The following is a 17,520-nucleotide window of genomic DNA, read 5'->3' as shown; positions in this document are numbered from 1 at the left end:
CCATCCATGCTTTTGTTCCGGCCCTCCGTCCAGTTTAAGAACCTCTGTTGTGGCCCTCGAGTCAAAAAGTTTGCCCACCCCTGGGTTAGACAATCCTATACTTTACAAAGTGTTTCCCCTCAATATTTCCAGTTCCCAGCTGGCACCATATGTAGTTACTGCAATATTATTGACTACTAGAGGCCTGGTGCACAACATTCGTGCACTGGTGGGGGGTTGAGGAGTGACCCTCAGCCTGGTGTGAGTCCTCTTGCAGTCCGGGACCCCTCGACGGACATCCCCCGAGGGGTCCTTAGCATTGCGGAGGGGTCCTTGAGCCCAGCTTCTGGCTGAGCAGCGCTCCCCATGTGGGAATGCACTGACCACCAGGGGCGGCTCCTGCCTTGAGTGTCTGCCCCCTGGTGGTCAGTATGCATCATAGCAACTAGTCATTCTGCCATTTGGTTGATTTGCATATTAGCCTTTTATTATATAGGATGTTTCCTATGCTATACTTTACATCCTTACAAATTATTTTTTAACTTCCAATCTATACTTCTCAATCCCTTCATCTTTTTCATCCAGTCCCCCAACACCCTTCCCTCTGACAACGGTCAGTCTGTCCTCTGTATCTATGAAGCTATTTCTGTTTTGTTTATTTATTTTGTTCTTTAGATTGTACATATAAATGAAATCATATGGCATTTGTCTTTCTCTGACTTTTCACTGAGCATAATATGACATGGTTCACTTCTGGCAAGTCAGAATGTGGACTGACCTCACTGGAGTTTATTGGTGATAGAAGAGTTTTATTTGGAAGTAATCCCATGAAAATTATAGCAAAACTTTGATGAAGATGGTTTATTTTTGTCTAATCAACTTCATCTTTATTCATGGTATGGCATTTTTAACAAAATGCAAGTGAACTATACTTTAGTTTTCAATTCCTAGGATCAAGTGGCAAGTGCAATCTTTGTATCATAAAGTTGACTATAAAAATAATATTGGTAATTGATTATCATACGCTAATATGTGGAATTGTTTTATATACCAGTCAGTAAAAATCTTTAAGGAGCATTTCACAAAACTGAAAATTAAATGTTTCATTTAGGTTAAATAGGTAATAGGTAAAATACATACAATACAAATAAACAAAACTTTTATTTTTGAGACATATAAATTAACTACATGTTATGGTTTATTTGACACAGAGATACTAGAACTTCTGAATTTGATTTAATTTATAAACAGTTGCATGTAAGCGATACTTTGCATTTAAAATATCAGATCTATATTCCAGAAGATTAGTATTAATTAAACAAACCACCACCACCTTTCTGGCACATAGACTACTTACTGTCCATCTGTGTTTCTAGTTTCTTGTTTTTCTTCTTTGGAGTTTTGTGAGGACTCTCCAGTATCACTGCCAAGGGCTGAGTCAGGATCACTTTTCAGTGTATTTATTATATCAGTAGGTCCAAAAGGAATATCTTGTGACTTCCCAGAAATATTTTCAGCCTCATCTTTAGGCACTTCACTCAGTTCTTCCTTTTCTTCTATCTCCTCAAGACTGTAATCAGAGCTTACTCCAGCTACAAAGAAATGAAGATAGAATCCTAAATATTAATTTGCCTCACTCATGCTATACAATCCTGGCAAAGAAGGAATTTTTAAAACAAAAATTAGCTAGACTCCTAAATTATGGTTCAAAACTAATAGTGGAATACTTTTCTAATGATGAATAATTATGTTAACATATAATCAGATTATCTCAAACATATAATTCTAAATAGTTATTTAGACTTCCTTTTATTAAATGTCATAGAAAAGTCTGTGATTCCTTTTAAAAATTCTAATCCAAAATAGCTTTCATAGTTGGTTGATTAGCTAGTACAAATTTCCTCAAGCTTTAAAAAGTATTAAATCAAGTTTGTTTTTGTATGGGTTAATAGACTTATATGATAGCTATATTTGAGGACTACAATAAAAAAAATGGGTTAAGGGCTGTGAAAGATGAATAATTTTCACAAACATTACATCACAACTATCATATTTCAGCTCCAAAAGTTATAGAGGAAGAATATTCATGTGGAAACAACAGTGCTCAAATTCTTAGTGAAGATTTAAGATTTAACAACATCCAAAATATAAATGTTAAAATATTATAAAAACATAACCTAAAAGTGTGATTATTGACATTTCTTTTTTACTTACTTAGCTTTATATAGTTCGAATAGTTTTTTAAGTTTTCCAATCCTTCTCAATTAGATAACAAAATTGAAAAAGAAAATATTTAAAATTATTTAAAACTCACAAAATATAGTACATTAAATGAAATGTAAGTATTAACTTTCAGAAGATGATTTTTTAAGTTTGTAGTATTTTACTTATAAGTTATTAAAGCTTAAAATTTCACTAATACTTTTAGGATCCTAGTATGTTTTTCCTGGAGATGATTAAAATGGCAAAGTTATCTGACAAATACCTCTTTTTGATAAAATCTACAATTAATAAAAGCATAATATGCTAATTAGACCAGCTGTCCTTCCAAACATCCTTCTGGACGACCTTCTGGACAAAGCTGGGGCTGAGAGGGAAGCCTGGGTCCTGGGTGCTGGAGGGAAGCCAGTGCCAGCAGCCAGGGGAAGGAAGGCCTACTCGTGCACGAATTTCATGCATCAGGTCTCTAGTAGAATTATATTACATTAAATCTAGCCTGGTGAGTTGCTGTTTTAAAATTTACTCATAAAAAAAAGTGCCCACTAGGCCAGACATTATTGTAGTTGTTGCCAGGCAGAGTTGTTTTATTTTCCATTTTTAAAAACTGAGGTAAAATTTACATTCAGTAAAATTCATCACTTTTGGAGCCCTGACTCAATGGATAGAGCGTTGGCCTGCAGACTCAAGGGTCCCAGGTGCGATTCCGGTCAAGGGCATGTACCTTGGTTGCGGGCACATACCCAGTAGGGAGTGTGCAGGAGGCAGCTGATCGATGTTTCTCTCTCATAAATGTTTCTAACTCTCAATCCCTCACCCTTCCTCTCTGTAAAAAAATCAATAAAACATATTTTTAAAAAATTCACCACTTTTGGAATATATGTTGGAATATCCAGTTTTGACAGAGATATATAGTTGTATGACCACCGGCACAATCAAGATTTAGAACAATTCCATCAACCTCCAAAATCCCCCTGCCTTGAACCTGGTCTGGTGGCTCGGTTGGTTGGCACATCACCCCATACATCAGAAGGTTGTAGGTTCAATTCCTGGTCAGGCACATACCTAGGTTGTGGGTTCAATCCCTGGTTGGGGTGCATATGGGAGGCAACCAATCAATATTTCTCTCTCACGTCAATGTTTCTTTCTCTCTTCTTTCCTCTCTCCCTAAAAACCAATAAAAACATATCCTTGGGTGAGGATTAAAAAACCCCACACAAAACAATCCATGTTCTTTGTGATCAACTCCACTCCCTAATCCCAATCCCTGGTAATCATTATTCCTATGTCCAGACAGTATGTCGATGAAACCATACAGCATCTAGCCATTTAATCTGGCTTCCGTCATTTAACATAATACATTTGAGATTCATCCATGTTGTTGCATGAATTAGTTATTAATTCCTATTTACAGATAGATGTTAGTATTCCGATGTATGGACAAATCAGTTATTTTTATTCATTCATCAGTTTAGGGACACTGAATTGTTTCCTGCTTCTGGCAATTATAAATAGAAATTCTATAATAGTTTACAAGGAAGTTTGTGTGTACACATAAGTTTTCATTTTTCTTGAGAAAATAGCTAGAAGTGCGATTGCTGGGTCATATAGAAAACACATGCTTAAATTTTATTTAAAACAAACAAACAAAAACTTGCCAAACTATATTCCAAAATGGCAACACGTCTGTACATCCCTATAAGCAGTGTATGATAATATACTAAGTTTAAATAACCAGTTTGAGGTGATAAAGGACTCTTTCTGAGTCACTGAAAAATTGAGAAAATATTTATAACATTCAAGTATTACCCAACTATAAAGTTTTGCCACTGGTCACAAAATAATTCCAACATTTTAAAAATAAAAATCCCAATCAAAAGCAATCCTATAGAAAATAAGCCATGCCTAGGTAACAAAAGAGAACTTCAAGAAAGAAAAACATGTATTTTTTATAGTTAAGTAATAAAGTTCAAGTAGTTCGCCACAGAAGAAGAAAGCCAAATAGAAGAGAAACTGAAATGCTGCAGAACCACTGATTTCATTCATCTTACATCTCAAGAAAGGCCCGGTCACCTACATGTCAGCGATGCTGCGGCTGCCTCGGGCGTTTCAGGGCACTCCAAGAGAGAGATGTCGTCTGCCCCTTTGGGCACAGTGCACTGTTCATGACTGGGGAGCCCAGGGCCAAGTGAGGCTTCTGCCAAAGAAGGAAAATCTGTGGAAATGGCACTTAGACAAGCGTTAAGGCAGGCAGAGACCAAGAAGTATTTCGGAAGGAATCAGATTTGTTAGCTCACAGTTACCCATGCATTAAACAAGAAGAGGTAAAAGAAAAGAAAAAAAAAAAGGAAGAGAAAGAGATATCAAGCAAAGTTTGAATAGCAATTATACCTTTTCTTCTAATACTTCCAAATTTTCTTATTTCACTTATATTGTGTGATATAATGTAATAAATTTCCTTTTTTGAAATAAATGATATCATTAATATCATTTTGGGTAAAAGTTAGGAAAAATCATTACTAGGTATCTGACGGTAATACTTTTAATTAGAGAGGAGAGGAGAATTTTTTTGTGTAAGATGTGTCAAAATTCCAACTCCTAAATATCACCTAAATATAAAAGATTTAGGAACAGTTGGGTGCTTCTGAGTTCTCCCTGTATTTGTGAATATGAATTGTAAAAATTAGGTAAGGTTATATTAAGCAATTTTCATTCCTATCAAATTATCCTACTGGCATAATAATATTCTATTTTTGATTATACATCATTAGCTCATCATATTCATTTATATTTAACTTTAAATTAAATCTAAGGATAAAGAAATTTTATCATACTCATTTTTATAATAGCTATTAATAAGTAGCTCTTATTAAAAAATATTAGGAAACAGAATCAGCTTGAATTATTTTATTTTTACCTGAATTTCATTTAGTGGGAATCTAAAATGAGAACATATAATAAAAATATTTCATAATAACAAGTTTTTACCATTAGATTTGAACACTTTGCATGTTAAATTCATACTTAGGACAGCTGCATGAAGAATGGTGTTTTATCAACAATAAAGAGTAAAAAAAAATTTTTTTAAAGAAAAGAATGAACTATGTTTTAACTGAAAATAGATGACCAATTGAATTACAAAAAGAATGGTGCTTTACATCTTCATGTAAGTTTTCTTCTGAACACACCAAGATATGTCATTATTTTTGGAAAGGAGATTAATAACTTATAACCTGACATTACATAGGAAAAATCAGGAGACCTTGTAGGGAACTGACTCAAGGAACCAGACCTAAAATTTTGAGTGTGCTTATTTCATGCCCTAACCCCAGGGAAAAATATTTTCATTTCATAAGATAAAATCTGGGAAAAGGAGGCAAAGCATCTGTATCCCTTTCATATACAGAACATTATACCCGATTCATTCCTCAATTGTCATAAAAGATCCTTCACCTTAATTCCATGATACGGAGTAAAGGTGAATACACACCTGGGCTGGGCAGCCCCTCAGGAGAGCTTGCTTCTGAAACACTGTCCGTAGGAACTGCAGGCACTGACCGCAGGGCTAGAACACAGAAGCATCACAAATTGGAAACAAGTCACACTCACAAAAGAAACAATTCCTTAGTAGCTTACTTTTATATAATTCCGAAAGAGACAGCCATTTTACTAACCTACTTAGATTTCCATTCCTACATGTAGTCATTCCTGAATGGCTGCATCTTTCTGAACAGATTTACAAATCGTCACATACTCATTAGGATAATGGAGCTGCACAATCCTTTCATTTCATTTTGTCATGTTGCAGATTTTTAAAAGGTAGTTAAGTGAGAATAATTAGGGGCTAAGTGTTATTATTAAACTTAACTAAAAGCCTAAGTTTAACTATTATTGTTAATAAAAAGACATGATTTATAACATATCATTTCTACTGTCTATATTAAACAAAACACAATACAAATGTAATGTTAATGGGAAAAGTAACATTACCAGTCACGTGGCTTTCATCACTTTGATGCAGGGGTATTTGGGAGGGTGGGGAAGGTGCCTTTCGCTTTGTCCTTTTCAAAGATGAGTTCCCAATGGATGTGCTACTGAGCTTCAGAGAGCCTGTCCTCACTATGTCTGCTCCACAGGAACTCTATGGGAAACAAAATGACCAAGCACAATTTCTACTTGGAAATTAATAGCGAACTTCAGGAAGACACTGACTTGACCTCAAACACATAAAAGTCACTCATTCAAAAAATGTAAATGGAGTGTCCGCCATGTGCCAGGAGCTGGGCTATGAGATGGATATGTAAAGAAAAATAAAATACGGGCCTTCTCAAGAAACTTAGGCTAGGACGGAAGACTGACATGCAAACAAAGAATCATAGTGTAGGAGTCCTGAATGATACAGTTAAAAACTAACTTTCAAAGAAGAATCTGGAGAAAATGTTGGACATAAAATAAGAGCTAAAAAAGGGAAGAATATTTGTATATTAAGGGAGCTGGCTTCATTAATATTTCTCTTTTTAGCATGAATGTATCAATGACAAACATTTCAAAAATCTAGCCGAAACCGGTTTGGCTCAGTGGATGGAGCGTCGGCCTGTGGACTGAAAGGTCCCAGGTTCGATTCCGGTCAAGGGCATGTACCTGGGTTGCACGCACATCCCCAGCAGGAGATGTGCAGGAGGCAGCTGATCGATGTTTCTCTCTCATCGATGTTTCTAACTCTCTATCTCTCTCCCTTCCTCTCTGTAAAAAAATCAATAAAATATATTTTAAAAAAAAATCTGTATGTCTAGCCTATGCAAGGTCATTTGAGGTCACAACTCTATGCACAGCTAATGCTCACACTCATGTGATTGTCAGCAGACCCTACGACAATCCTGCCTCATCAGGCTGGCCAGAGCCATGTCCCCTTGCTTAACAGAGTTATTCATAGTTTTTGTCTCCAATTTCTCACCTCCCGCTTGAACCTTTCCAATCAGATTACCCCAACCTTTGATCCATTAAAACTGTTTCTATCTAATTCCTTAATGACCTTCACTACAACTAAATCAGTGGTTACTTCCTAGAACTAATTTGTTTGACCTGTTAGCAGCATTAAACAGAGTTGACCACTCTCTTAGAATCCTTTCTCTTATACTTCCTGTTTACCACATTTCTCATTCTCACAGATCTGAACTCTGTTTTCTTTGTTGGTTGCTTTTCATCTCAATTCTTGGACACGAATATTCTCTTCAGTATCTGTGCTCACTCTCTTGGTAATCTTCTCTGTCCCCTCAGTTTATTTATATATATATATATATATGGATAAGTTCCAATTTTAGGCCTCCATCCTGGGCCTCTATCTCATCTCCACTTAATATCTAAGACCATTTCAAACTTGGCAGGTCTGAAAATGAGATTCTGATAACCCTTCCTCTACCCTCTTCTATCAAAACTAACCCTGCCCTCATAGTTTTCTCTGTTTCAATCAAGAGCAGGTCATTCTTCCATTTGTTCAGGCCAGTGACTTTGGAGTCACCCTCATCTCCTCTCTCTCACACTTCACATTCATAACATCCTATTGCCTCACCCAGCTCCATGGCTACACAAAGCCCAAATTATCAACAACTTGCTAATTGGACTCTGCTGCCACATTGCTTTCTTACAGTACTTTCTCAACATAGCAGCAAAAGGATCCTGTTAAAACATAAGCCAGATTAGGTCACTTTGTTCAAAACCTGCTAATAGTTTCCCAATTGACAAAAAATAGCCAAAGTCCTTGTAATGACTTCTAAGGCAATTGACCGCCTGGCCCCTAGCTCCCTCTAACCACCTCCTATTATGTAGTCTCACTCCAGGCAGCTCCTCAGATATGCCAGAGTGCTCCTGCCTCAGGATGGTTGCATTTGCTGCTCTCTGTGCCTAAAATACTCTTCTAATAACATAATGTCTTACTCCCTCATTTTCTTCAGGTTATTTCTCAAATGCCACCTTTTCAATGAGTTCCTCATTGACCCCCCTTCACTTCCTGTCCCTCTTCCCAGATTGATCTTTATGAATAGCATTTTATAGTTTTCTAACATTCCATGTACTTGGCTTATTTACCTTGTTTATCGTCTGCTTCTGCTACGGTTGACCATAAGGGCCAAGATGTTTTTCCTTCCTATTTTGCTCATTGCTTTATCTCCAGAACATTGTCTAGCTCATAGAAGTTTCTCAATAAATATTTGTTGAATGAATGTCATCATGAATGAAATACTGCCCTCTTCACTTGTAAATAAAAGGACTTGATATACTTGGACTTGGAAAATACCTAAAGCTTGGGTCTTTTCGATATTTATGAGACAATGCAAATACTAGGATACCTAAGAGGATAAAACTAGTTCATAGGAATTTTTTTTTCAGTTGTTATGCCTTGCTTCACACCGAGAAAAATGTAGCAAATTTTTGTATGTTGTAATATTGTAATATTTCTGCCAGAGAAGAAAAGGAAGCCTGACCCCAAAGAGAAAAATGTGAGTTAGTTGTCATCCCTGCCAACTGTGTTAGGTCATCTCACAGGAGAAGAAGCAGAGTTAGGTCCAGCAGCAAGCACTTGATAGAACACAACTCTTAGGAAGGTTAGCTCCTCTTAACAAAAGAGGTAGAACAGGGTGGCTCTCGGCTGACCTTACTTAGAGTCTAACCATTAAAATCCTTCCATACCAAGTGATAAACAGCTAGAGCAACCACTCTCCTCTCCCCTCATTACTCTGGTCCCTGCTCCAGAACTCTTCAGACCTCTCCATAATAAAACAAGAAAAGACTTGAAGCCTCCCACCCAGATTTTGATTCAGAGTCACTAAAGCTAATTCTGATTAAATCTGAGGTTCACCTCCATTTCCAGTGGGCATGGAGTAGAGCGTCAAATACTACTTGGGCTTTTAAAACAATTAGGAGAATGACCCTCGGCAATATACTAGCTGAGAAAAAAGTGTAATGATGGATGGGCAGTATTTAAATATCATCTTAAGTAGAATATTACGTTTAAATAAAAACGTAATATTCTTACTGATATGTCTCTGTGTTTCACAACTTTCACCTGCTATTTATAAAAGTAACAAATTTAGCAATCATTTGAGAAAAGGACACAAATACTCCAAAAACAATGTGCACGTCACTTTTTAAAGTATGTGATCTAAACATCAAAGGCAGTAGATGTCATTTTCTTTCTTGATGCATTTACTAATGTAAAACCCCATTAAGTCATGCCATTCCTATCACAGAAGCTTATCAGAAACAACAGAGTAGGTGAGCCATAAATAATTGCTGATTGCATGCAGTAATGGCAGAATTTGATTTGCTTCCCAGCTCTTTGCTGAAAACTTGTTTTCCATGTTTTGACTGATTACTTTCATGAGTTCTATGGTGAAAACTGGTTTTCCCTTTTAGGTCAGATTCCCAATTACTGTCATTTATTGGTCTTTTCTATTACCTGATAAAAGCAGTCACAACATGAATTTCTCAGACAATTGTATCTGTTTGGAAATTAGAGTGCTTAAATTTGGGTTATAACATAATAAAGCAGACAGCATAGAAATAAAAAAAAGACACTTACTGGGTGTACCGGTTAATAGTGCGTATTTTTTTTCAATAGATGGAGTTACACATATGTTGATATATATGCGATTTGATATGTATGCTGTTTTGTTGTATTGAAAACAAGCTTCAAAACTTTATATGTCAAATTTCCTGAAGGTGTTAACATCATAGATATTTTTATACTTAAAAATGTCAAATTTCATGCCAAAAAAAAAGAGCAATAATTTATTTTAAAGAAAAGTGCTGCTGAAAGTTATCGTACACTTCAGGAAGCTTATGGTGAACATGCTCCATCTCAAGATACTTGTAAATGCTGGTTTAAACGCTTTAAAGGTGATGATTTCGATGTGAAAGACAAAGAACATCCAGGTCAGCTAAAAAAGTTTGAAGCCAACAATTACAAGCATTATTGGATGAAGATGCATGTCAAACTCAAAAACAACTTGCAGAAAGATTAAACGTTGCTCAGCAAATAATTTCTGGTCATTTACAAGCAATGGGAAAGATTTTAAGGAAGGAAAATGGGTGCCACATCAACTGAATGAAAGACAAATGGAAAAACAAAAAGTCATCAGTAAAATGTTGTTTCAACAGCACGAAAGAAAGTCTTTTTTGCATCGAATTGTGACTGGTGATGAAAAGTGGATTTATTTTGAGAATCCCAAACGCACAAAATCATGGTTTGATCCAGGTCAACCATCAGCATTGACTGTAAGGCCAAATTGCTTCAGAAAGAAGACAATGCTCTGCGTTTGGTGGGATCAGGAAGGTGATCTAAAACCAGGTGAAACCGTTAATACTGATTGCTACCGACAACAAATAATCAATTTGAACCATGCTTTGATCCTGAAATGACCAGAATGGGCCAGAAGACACAGCAAAGTAATTTTGCTTCATGATGACGCACCACCACACACTTCAAAACCAGTTAAAGACATGTTAAAAGATCTTGCCTGGGAAGTATTAACCCACCCGCTGTATTCACCAGACCTTGCTCCTTCAGATTACCACTTGTTCTGATCGATGGCACAGGCGCTTTCTGAGCAGCACTTCAAAATGTACGAAGAAGTGGAAAATTGGGTCTCTGAATGGTCTGCCTCAAAACAAGAAAAATTCTATTGGGGATGTACCCCCCAAATTACCCGAAAGATGGGGGGAGGATGTGTAGCTAGCGATGGACATTACTTTGAAATAAAGCACTTTTGATGTTTTTCTTGAAATTATTGTTTCTTTGGATTACAAAATCCGCATTATTAATCGGTTAATAGTTAAACTGCACTATTAACCAGTTAACAGTTAATCCGCATTATCAATCGGTTAATAATTAATCCACACTATCAACCGACTAACAATTAATCTGCATTATTAATTGGCTAATAATTAATCCACACTATTAACTGGTTAATAATTAATCTGCACTTTTAACCAGTTAACAGCTAATCCGCATTATTAACAGGCTAATAGTTAATCCTCACTATTAACCAATTAACAGTTAATCTGCATTATTAATCGGTTAATAATTAATCCACACTATTAACCAGTTAGTAGTTAATCTGCACTATTAACTGGTTAATAGTTAATCCGTATTACAAATCGTAATAATGCTGATTTTGTAATCCAAAGAAAACACGATAATTTCAAGAGAAACATCAAAAGTGCTTTATTCAAGTAATGTCCATCGCTAGCTACACATTCCCCCCATCTTTCAGGTAATTTGTGGATACCATCCCAATAGAATTTTTCTTGTTTTGAGGCAAGCCATTCAGAGACCCAATTTTCCACTTCTTCATACGTTTTGAAGTGCTGCTCAGAAAGTGCGTGTGCCATCAATCAGAACAAGTGGTAATCTGAAGGAGCAATACAACAAAATAGCATACATATCAAATCGCATATATATCAACATATGTGTAACTCCATCTATTGAAAAAAATCCGCATTATTAACCGGTACACCTAGTATATACAAAGACCCACAAATTTATCTAAATCTATCCACAACTCAAAGACAGAAAAAAATAGACTCATGTATTTCATTTATCACCCTAGATGTTTTAAAATAAGCGAACTTTTTGTGCATGACATTTATATTTCTATGGATAAAGAATTTAAAATTTGTCAAAAACAAAACAGATTTCTGTTTCACAAATGCTAAAAAACTTCAATAGCATTTGTGAAGACATTTGACAAAATAAATCATTTTAGAAGGATAAAGCCCTGAATGTTTTGGTGGAGCACATGTTCTATAACTTGATTCTCTGAAATTTAGACCCTTACCCCTGGAGGAATCCCTGGGCCTTGAGAAAGGGATGTTCTATATCTACATCGACGACAGACATCCCTTTCCTAGGTAAAAGCCTGCAGAAAAAGAAAGGGAATCTAAGTGAGAAGATCTAAAAGTTTCTGAGTGTATTGTAGCCAAGAAAATGTGTGTGTACTGAGGAATATGAGTAGAATACACTTATCTAGCATACAATATTGGGGAGGCTCCTACCCCAAGAATAACTACTGTCAGAAAGCAGGCTAGCTAAACTACCACAGTTATTTCAATAAATCCATCATGAGTTCTCATAGAAAGTGTAGAAGAAGAAAGAGAAAAGGCAAGGAAGGCCACCGAAGCCTACCCAGCAGCAATTTTAACCCCTATTTGTTTCTCTGTACTCCAGGAGTATGTTCCTCATAGTCCTCCAACAGTTCTATTCTTGCCTCAGTCAGGGTTGACTGGCCCAGTAATTTTGAGTGTGTTTGTCTAACTGGAGCGAGGCTTCCAGGGGGTTTGCAAGTTGGAAGGCAGCCCAGTGTAATGATTACCAAACAAATGAGCTTTGGAGACATTGCCAGGGCTTGAACCAGGGAGCAAGGCATTCATTGCCGCTGCAACCTTCAGCCTCTTCACCTATAAATGTGGAAAAAGTAGAAATACCTACTTCAAAGGTGGCTTTGAAGCTTCAATGAACGAGTGCATAAAAATTTAGCATAGTGCCTAGCATACAGTTCACAATCCGTAAATATTAGCTAATATTATTGTACATAATTCATCTATCTTAAAGTATATGAAAGTGATCTGTAGATAAAATAAGCAAAGTATAGTTATAATATAAAGAATATGGGTAAAGGAGATATTTATTCTAAAATTGCACTTTTGCTTTAGTGACAATGATGGTGGGAGTCCTATTATTAATCTGTTACAATAACCCTTAAAACCCCACAGCCTCCAACATTCAGGAACTTGTGACCAGGTCACTGCATAAGAATTTTGTGTAATTCATGTGTAAAAACTCTACTGTTAAGTCACCTTAGGCAGCCTCATCAGACCTTAAAGAAATTTAGCCCAGCCAGAGTGGCTCTGTGGTTGAGTGTCGACTTATGAACCAGGTCACAGTTAATTCCCAGTCAGGGCACATGCCTGGGTTTCAGGCTCCAACCCCAGTAGGGGGCATACAGAAGGGAGCCAATCAATGATTCTTTCTCATCATTGATGTTTCTATCTCTCTCTCCCTCTCCCTTCCTCTCTGAAGTATACACACACACACACACACACACACACACACACACATATGTATATACATATATATATATACACACACACACACATATACATGTATATAAAGAAATTGAATGCCAGTTGGTTAAATTTTAGTGATGGGTATATGGCTGTATATTGTGGTACATAAATTTGAAATATTTCATAAATTTAATGTGAACAACTAAAATGAAAGAACTGCTTAGAACTGTCTTTAGCTTTTCTCACTAAGATACATTTCCTTTAGTCAGATTATGACTGAAATTTTGAAAAAGGAGTTGAGATTAAATTATTTTTAAGTCCAAAGAATTTACAAACCAAGAAAACAGAGAGGTGTCTGCTTACTAGGGGAAAAATACTTTGGTTAATAATTCAAGATATTCAATTATTTACTTTAGTTAGAGTCACTAAATCTGCTTGCCACTAGGGAAAACTGCACCTCTAATAAGAATGCTTATCACTGAATTTTATGGCCTGTGAAAAGGAAAATATTGCATAGAGAAAAAGAATACACCAGCAAAAGTGGCAAGGTCAAGTTGAAAAGCATGCCAGATAGTTAATCCTTGAGAATTCACACCCAGATCAGAATTCACTAGTTCAAAATGGGACGAAGTTTAGCTGAATAAAATAGAATTGAATGGCATTCAGCAGATTTACTGAGTAATAGCTCTGTACTAGTTATTAGATCATTTATTAATTACAGGTGAATTATAAGATGTGGGCCATTTAAATAAAAATATTCTGGATAGAAGAGTTAAATGAAAGAATGCAAATAGAAAAATAAGAAAAAATTTTGAATTAAAGGATGGAAATACAGAGGCTCAACTTCAATACTGAATATTTCTATTAGAAGCTTTTGGGTTTTTATTTCTATTTATAATATGATTTCCACATGCGGGAAGGAGTGTGGTTAAAGGAAAGAACCTAAGCAATCCCTTAAAATTGTCTTAAAATTCATATAGATCTTTTTCTTCTTATGGAACATATCCATGTTATCTTTCTCCAACCTGGACATTCTCAATGGTATAAAACATTTTTAAATATTTTATAGGTGACATTAGCTATATCTAATTGACTATGAATTATATACCAATGACTGAACTTTTATATAATGGAAAGTCAAGCTGTAACTCTCTTAACTCTTGATGAAAGAATTCTTTCTAACATAATTTTACAACTTAGATAACAAATCAATTATCTTATATTTCAAAACAGTTATTATCTATACTAATAAAAGAATAATATGCTAATTAGGGTGGATGTCTTCCGGACATCCTTCCAGACATCCTTCCGGACAAAGCCTCAGCGGCTGCCTGAGGCTCAGGCAAGCTGCAATGGCTGTGAGGGCCGAGGCTCAGGCAGCTGCTGCACCCAGCAGTGGCTGCAGCAGAGGCCTGATGGGGGCATCGCCTTCCCCTGATGGGCCGGTTGCCTCCCACAGAGGGAGGCCAGACTGCGGCTTAGGCCCGTTCTCCATGGGGAGCAGGCCTAAACCATCAGTAGGACATCCCTTGAGGGCTCCCAGACTGTGAGAGGGGGCAGGCCAGTCTGAGGGACCCCCCCAGTGCTCAAATTTTCATGTAGCGGGCCTCTCATAACATAATACATATATAATAGAAGTATGAGGTATTATTTTAAATGAGCAAAATAGGTACAGCTGTGAAAGCAAGATTTTTGTCATAAAAAATCATTTTTATTATTAATTTGATCATAAAACTAGCATGATATCACATGAGATACAAACAATACATACATTGGGAAGGAAAACAATCACTGTAAATCCGAACAAATCTAGATTGCCTCATAGGAATTTGTGTATCCCACCTTCTATGTATCTTTTATACTTGTTTATACACATACATACATGCATGCATATTTTGGCTTGTATTGGATGAAAGCATATGTGCCACTTCCTTTCTTTGTTTATGATTATTTTTTAAAGAAAATGCTGTATTTTTGTTGGGGCCAGGACAATTTATTTTGCTGCCCTGAATCTTCTTATTCTATATACCCTTTTCCTTTTTGAGTAGTACTTCCTTCTAGCTCCCCCCAAAACTAGAATTTATGTCTTCTATTTTCTTATTCTCTATAGTAATATGTTTTAAGATTTTTTCATGGGTAGCACTGAAAGTCTTAGGCTATATAAGTCAACTTAGATTAGGAAAAAGTCATATCATATGAAAGTGAGGGGGTTTAGAAATAGGAGTGACATTTCAGGTACCATGTGACTATAATTACAGAAAAGAGAAATGGGCCTGGAGCTCTTAAATCCATACTATGTAAGCATTCACCTATTATGCCATTTTTAAGGATGTTCCTATCAATCTGCCAAAATACATGCTATGAAAGGCAACAATGAGATTAGAGATGGATTCATTTATGGACAGAGACAATAGAATAGTAAAGGCCTGGGAGGGGAGGGTATGGGTGGAGGGGATCAATGGAAAAAACAAACAAACAAATGGTAAATCAGTAATACTTTCAACAATAAAGATAAATTTTAAAAAAGAAAAGATTGTCAATGTTCCATGTTGCTACTGTACTACAGGGTTTAAAAATCCTCAGAAGAGTAATACCAGGACTATCTGATTAACACTGGTCAAACCAAAGGTCTATGCAACAAAGTACATTCATTTCTTAAAGATTAATTTTAAAAAGACAACGAAGAATAAAATCATTTTATAATATTAGAGTTGAAAGAGACTTTTGGAAATTTAGTTACAAAGCCCTACTTGGAAGAAACCCAAGCCATAAAGAAGTTCATTGGCTTATTCCAGGTAGAAGACAAAGACGACAATGAGAAAAATAACAATGACAAACAAAAATGTAATAGTCCTATTAGGAGAATCCAAGACTATCTCTGGAGCCAGGCTAGGGCTTCTTCTGCCACAATAAACTTCCTTTCCAGCCTTCTCCATTCATACCAGGAAAAAAAAAAGAACCCCCAAATTTTACAACCCGTGTTATATAACCTTGCAAGGTTTTTACATTTATTTTCCTGAAGCAATCTGTGCTTTCATTTACCAACCCCACAATACTTTAAGATAACATATAACCAAGTCATATTAGTGGTAATCCCTTATGTATACCATTTTTTAGATGCCCAAAGATCCTGAATAAAAAGACAAAGTGAGCCAGAGCTCAGGATCAAGTTAAAAGGACAGAGGGCGGTGGTAACCATGGTTCTTTGAGGTCATTGTGATCAAGACAAAGAGGTGTCTAGGGCAGGGTAGGAAAATGCTAAACATTTACAGATGAACTGAGTTTAAGCCCTCTACCAAGTAAAGTAGTGATCACGGGAACAAACTGGGACCAACTCCATTCATCCCAGAAAGGGAGTCAAAGCTGCAGGCCAGGCATTATCCTAATGACCCCACCATTTTTATCATTGTGGCTCCAAAAGCAGGCCTGCTTCTCTCTGCTTTGTCCTCTGTTAATATATGCTGGTTACCAGCAAAAGGCATGTCTCCCCCATGAGATCCCAATGTCACAGGGTAGAAAGACTAAATAAACTCCATACCATGAGATCTTGTAAAGAAAGACTCCTACCACTGATTATTTTCAGTGATGTTGTATTAACTCAGTATGCACCTCAGAGAGGCACAGTCTTGGAATACTAGGATAAAGAAGAAAAATCCACACTCATTTCAAAATTATCCTATTGTGTTTTTTCTAATTATCTTAAGTTTTACATATGTCTCCTTTTCCCCCAAATGACCCCCTCGCCCCCAACCATTCCCACCCTGGGCAAGCCTCCACTGCCCCAGTGTCTGTGTCCATTGGTTATGCTAATATGCATGCATACAAGTCCTTTGGTTGTTTAATATTATTGTTCTTTAAAATTTAACGATTTTATAATGAACACAGTCCTTAACACTTAGGTCAAAGGCAAAGCTGGCAGAAACCTAAGAAGTGATGGCTCAGAAGATTTTTGTGAGCATTAAGTGAGTAATGTGCTTAGAACCTCGTCTGAAACACTGGTGAGTGCTACATAAGCACTAATCATTACTGTCCCTATGAAATGATGAGCCTTTGAAAATCAAGTGAAAACTACAATGGCAAAGTTCATCTTCTCTCCTGGAAAGCCTTAAAAGAGGAAGCAGAGTAGATACTGTACAGTGTTGCTGCATTTCTCTACTGAATGAAACAAGTCATATTTTTGGAAGAACAGACAGCTGTATCCCATATATCAAACTGAAAATGCCATGGCAACTACTGTTTCTAGGCAATTGTGGAAGTATGTGT

At 36.4% G+C, this 17,520-nt stretch overlaps 1 protein-coding gene across 5 annotated transcripts in view; it reads right to left on the bottom strand.

Moving 5' to 3' along the window:
* Positions 1-17,520, bottom strand: part of COBLL1 (cordon-bleu WH2 repeat protein like 1) — a 146,878-nt gene that overhangs the window by 15,879 nt on the left and 113,479 nt on the right. For 4 of the 5 annotated variants that reach the window (XM_023745443.1, XM_023745447.1, XM_023745450.1 and 1 more), the window contains 4 exons: positions 6,187-6,337; positions 5,687-5,761; positions 4,274-4,393; positions 1,337-1,571 (listed from right to left, as the gene is read on the bottom strand). In XM_023745443.1, coding sequence (XP_023601211.1) covers positions 1,337-1,571; positions 4,274-4,393; positions 5,687-5,761; positions 6,187-6,337 — 581 coding nt within the window. The remainder of the gene's footprint in view (positions 1-1,336; positions 1,572-4,273; positions 4,394-5,686; positions 5,762-6,186; positions 6,338-17,520) is intronic. The other variant, XM_023745459.1, reaches the window with a different exon arrangement.

The sequence above is a fragment of the Myotis lucifugus genome, unplaced genomic scaffold, assembly GCF_000147115.1.
Source record: "Myotis lucifugus unplaced genomic scaffold, Myoluc2.0 scaffold_5, whole genome shotgun sequence".
Lineage (NCBI taxonomy): Eukaryota > Metazoa > Chordata > Mammalia > Chiroptera > Vespertilionidae > Myotis > Myotis lucifugus.
Note: the sequence above shows the minus strand (reverse complement) of the source record. Positions and strands in the feature narration are given on the sequence as shown.